General features: G+C 36.2%; 1 protein-coding gene across 1 annotated transcript in view; it reads right to left on the bottom strand.

Annotated features, from left to right (window-relative positions):
- Positions 1 to 2,732: 2,732 nt before the first annotated feature.
- Positions 2,733 to 5,102, bottom strand: part of LOC107097076 (mucin-5AC-like) — a 9,795-nt gene continuing 7,425 nt past the window's right edge. Inside the window, exons 3-4 of the mRNA XM_015394068.1 lie at positions 3,956 to 4,034; positions 2,733 to 3,869 (exon numbers count right to left, since the gene is read on the bottom strand). Of these exons, the coding sequence (XP_015249554.1) occupies positions 3,788 to 3,869; positions 3,956 to 4,034 (161 nt within the window). The 3' untranslated portion in view covers positions 2,733 to 3,787. The remainder of the gene's footprint in view (positions 3,870 to 3,955; positions 4,035 to 5,102) is intronic.

Genomic DNA, 5,102 nt, shown 5'->3' with positions numbered 1-5,102 from the left:
CCATCCATCCATCCATCCATCCATCCATAGACCCTTTACATGTCCCCAGTCCATCGCAGGGGTTAAAAAAATAACTTCAAAGTTTGCATTTTAGAAGCGATTGATAGTGTCAGTTTGGGAGCCTCCTGAATGTTCTGAGTGCTTTTTTTATTAAATTATTATATTGATGATTGTTTTGGAAAGTTATACAAAATATCCCTGAGGAGATATTTCAGGGATATTTAGTTTAAATGAAAGAGCACTGTAATAAGTAATTTTAACAGCAGGTGACCAATATATCAAAAGCAACTGCACTAATGATGCTCCAGCAGTGAACAGATTTAGACCATATACAGTCTATGTTAACTTTAGTGACTCGTGTTTAACATATTTGCTTTGTTTAAATGCTTATATTGGAATTGAGCTGGTCCAGATGTTCCTACTGTAAATAACCGTCCGCCCTTCCCGCAGCGTAATTATAAAGGAAACCCATATGGACATACACTGAATGGACTATTTAGGGGCTGATAATGACAGCATGGCATGAAAATCTGCTCCCTCTGTAATTACTGCTGCCCAGTAATGTCGACAAATTGAGTGGGTTGAATAAAGAAAGGGCTTCCTTTAAGCCCCTTTATGTTAAGCTCAGTTTAGTTCACTCTGAGATGCTGCCAAAGGACGTGACCACCAAACACGGAAAAAAACTGCCTCATTGAAATCTAATCAGTTTTGCCTTTTTATTCCTGCTATATTTTCATCTAGATTTAAAAATTCTGCATCTGTAGCTCGGTTGAAATAATCATCTATTATTCAATAAACACAAAGAAATGCACTCAAAAACGTATTTGTATTTATCTAGGTAGATAATTATGGTGGAGACATGTCCACTCCTTCAGAAAGTTACGCCTGCGACTACATCAGCAATCTAGAAATAAGTAAAAATGTCTTAAATTAAGTGTATTTACCCTTAATTTGAGTAGGTAAATAAGATGATCTGCCAATGGAATTAGTATTTTTACTCTTAAAACAAGATAATTAGATAATATGCACTTGAAATAAGGCAATGCAATAGTTTTTTCTTATTTTAAATGTAAATTGTCTTGATCCATTGGCAAAGTGTCTCTCTTACCCCCTAAATTCAAGAACAAATGTACTTAATTTAAGAAAAATTGACTTATATAGATTTCGATTTTTCCAGTGAATATAAAAAATTAATTACTGCCTTACAGATTCTTTCTGTTTTGCTCTTTCATAACAAAAATAAGATAAAAAAAACTTTTGAAATATTAGTATTTATTAACATACAATACAAACAGACACGGTCCTGTAAGTTAATCACTCATAAACCTAATTAATTGTTCCTAAGTTCTATTTAATAACTAACTATGACACCCTTGGTTTGAGTCCAAACCTTTAGACCAGAATGAAAACTTCATTTTGATTTCGTAATGGACCTTAAGCGGAAGTTCAAATCAAGAAACTGATTGCTCTCCTACATCCACCTGTGACACAGCCAATCAGCTTTGCACCACACCTCACGAAAGCCGTCCAAAGTTCATCTTGAAAGGCCTCCGATCCGGAACTTGTCTGCTTCTGTGCGCAGGCGGTGGTTGCACTCTGTCTTCATTTCAGTGACCCGTTTCAACCCCCCTCCAGCCCCTCCTCCACCATCATAGCTAAAGCGTCATCAGAGTTTCATTCCTCCCGGACTCTTACTGCGTTCCCTGTCTCATCTTAACCGGTCAAGCTGCAGACCGCCATGTTGAGCCTGGTTCTGCCAGAGGTTTCTTCCCAACGGGGAGTTTTTCCTCTCCACTGTCACTCCATGCTTGCTAATCATGGACAGGTTCTCTCAACCTGTTATCCAAGCTGGTCTTTCATCTTCCAGGTCCCTGAGTGAAGCTCTAGTATCAGCTCACGCAGTCCACTGGATCTCCCCATAAAGCTCAGCAGACCGTCTCACTAACCAGCAGTCTATAGACTGACCAACTTCATCTCTCTCTCTTCACTCCACCACCAGTTTCAGGCCTGGGGGGGAAATAGCCCTGTTCTTCACTCCTGTTCATGCGTATCTATCAAAATTCAGCTCTATGCTATCAGTTTATCAACCCTCCAGACCACTTAGGTCTTCTGGCTCCAGCCTGCTCTGCATACCTAGAACCAGAACTAAACATGGAGAAGCACCATTTAGTTCCTATGCTCCACTTATCTGGAACAAACTTCCAGAAAACTGTAAAAGTGCAGAAAGCCTGAGTTCCTTTAAATCAAGACTGAAAACACATTTGTTTAGGATTGCCTTCGACTATTCTAGTTAAACAGTTCAACAAAAACATGTTTTCTTTAATCCAACTAATTTTAATATTCTTTTTTTGTTTCTGCATTTTTTATTTTATTTTATGCTATACAAATAAATTTGCCTTGCCTTGCCTATGTTTTCTGCTGAAGTCTCAGCACCAAAGACAAAGTAAGTGTATCAATAAATTTCTTCTGTCTCGTCTCTTCTTGTGAGTTTTTCAGATTGAAATAGCTTAATTCAGAGTCAGACATTCTTTTCCAGGTCCTGAATAAAAGAAGCCGCTAAAAAAGAGAAGAGAAGAGCAGTACGGAGCGGAAGAGCCTCCGTGGACCAACAATAAATCACTTAAAACGACCCCATACCACAATGTAGCCAGACGACTAGCAAATGCTAATGCTAATTGGCAAGCTAACTTGTTTGTTTGTATTTTTTTATTTGGTTTCCAATTTCAAACAGTATTTTATGAGTTACATGCTTAATCTAACAAAGAAACAACAAATAAAATATTTATTTAATAATTTTAAAAATGTCTCATTTTATTCTTTATTAACTTATTTAGCTGACCACACTGTTTTCTGACATGTATATTGACACTCAGGATTCCTGTATGACAAAAGAAAAAAACTGTACCCAGTAAAGAACTATGAACTACAAATAATTTCTCCAAAATGATCTTTATCAATGCATCACTGTTTGTTTTTTTATCTGTATTTTTACTTAAACAATTAAATTTCAAACTTAAAGAAACAGCAAAGGATTAAAACATTATTTTTCACACAAACAAACAGCATCCTTAGTTTAAAACTACAATCCAAACTTTGTCCTGCTTTCAGAGCAAAGGGAAATTAAAGTCATTCACTGATCTACAGCAAACTGAAGGTTTTCAGACAAAGTTATTAAAATAACGATTTATTTGTATACGATTTAATACTCTTTTTTTTAAATATTCATATTTAATCGTTTTTTTTTTCCTGATCAATAAACACAAATACTGAAAAGAAAAGTCTTTGAATGAAAATCCTTCCTTAAAATGCATTTATTTTCACTCGTTTGACTTTCTGGTTACTCCTGGCTCTTCCTATAAACCTAATTTACTGTTCATTTTGACGTATAATATTATCTCACAGTTTTGCTTCATGTTACCCGAAGAATACCATATAGACCCAGACAATATAAGAAAATCTGACACAGTTCCCAGGATTATCATTTCTGCTTCACATTCTGTCAGTTAAAAGGCCCAACTAAGTTTTCTGTATTGGCCTTTCCTGGCCGTTTCTCTGTGCATCAGAGTGTCCTGAATGTGAAGGTCACTATTTTACTTCATCTTTCAGTGGAAAACACCTAAAAAGTTGTTCTTAACCAGAAAAACACGGAAATAGGCCACTTAACCAGTGTTCATGACAGGTTCCATAACTGAAACAGACGTCCACAGTCACATACTGCTACAACTCTGTGCAGATCCGTACTGTCTGCAGAGACTCTTCATTCTCCTGAGATAAGAGATCCAAAACATCAAGGGTCATACATCGGGTTGGGGAAGTTTCCTATGCTGCCGTGGTCGAAGCTTTCCATGAGAGGGCCGTATGACGTCCGTCTGTAAAAGATAATACAGAGAGAGAGATTGGTCTTTACACATAATCATTTAGTTTAAAGCAATGTTATGATTTACTCAGGACTCACCTAAACTTGTAGTGGTACAATCCTCCCAGCACCAGGACGACCACCAGGAGGAACATGCAGACAATAACTGCAACACTTCCTGAAGACGATAGAAGAGAGAGACGACAAGACAATTCAGTCTGTTTCTCCTACAGTTAGAAAATAAACTCATTATAGGAACAATCAATCAATGATGACTGATCAAAACCATCAATTTTGCTCTGTTTTTAAATTTGAAAAAAATATTTCAATGAAGAGGAGAAAACAGTTTTCATATCCTTAATTTTCACTGATCATTTACACATTTAGAGGAAGCACACATTTAAAAAGAGGATCCATGTGCAGAGATGTTGGTAGATTAGCGTCAGTGATTCTAGATTGGGTTTATTTTTAAATACTTTCATGCTCATTTCAGAAACAATTAAAGGACCCTGAAGGGAATTGAAAGGTTGTAATAACTCCAGGTTTTTTGAAGGATCCTCTATAGAGGTCTGACTTGTATTGGAAGAAAATTCTGAGTGAAGACACTCCGATGTTGTTCAATAATCTTCTTGAAGAGGATGTTCACTGTTTTCCGTAATGTTCTTCGCTTTACGAAGAATTCTTCTTTGTGAAATCATCTCCAGATGTTCTAAAGGAGTTCCTAGAACAGAGCTGGCCTCACTGGAAAAAATCAAAAATCTAGATAAGTATTTTTTTCTTAAAGTAAGTGCATTTGTTCTTGGATTGAGGAGGTAAAAGAGACATTTTGCCAATGGAACAAGACAATTTACACTTCAAATAAGTAAACATAATTGCATTGTCTTATTTCAAGTGCAAATTATCTAATTATCTTATTTTAAGAGTAAAAATACTCATTCCATTGGCAAACTATCTCATTTACCTACTGAAATTAAGGGTAAATACACTTAATTTAGGAGATTTTTACTTATTTATAGATCGTGTTTCCAGTGCTACCTTATTGAGCTTATTTAAAGAGGACTATTGATCAGTTTAGATCAGAGTTTCGAAAATTCTGTCCTTATATCAGCTGACTGGTTTGTCTGTAAAAGTATTATTAATAAAAATTGGTTGTCAGCTGACAGAACAGGGCAGAGAAATTACAAACTGATGGGGTGATGTGGAACAGCTGGGGCAGAACGAAGGTAGAGTATCAGATGAGTTGTGG

The sequence above is a fragment of the Cyprinodon variegatus genome, unplaced genomic scaffold (genome assembly GCF_000732505.1).
Source record: "Cyprinodon variegatus isolate N-32 unplaced genomic scaffold, C_variegatus-1.0 Scaffold670, whole genome shotgun sequence".
NCBI classification, from domain to species: Eukaryota; Metazoa; Chordata; class Actinopteri; order Cyprinodontiformes; family Cyprinodontidae; genus Cyprinodon; species Cyprinodon variegatus.
This window is presented reverse-complemented; position numbering and strand designations above follow the sequence as displayed.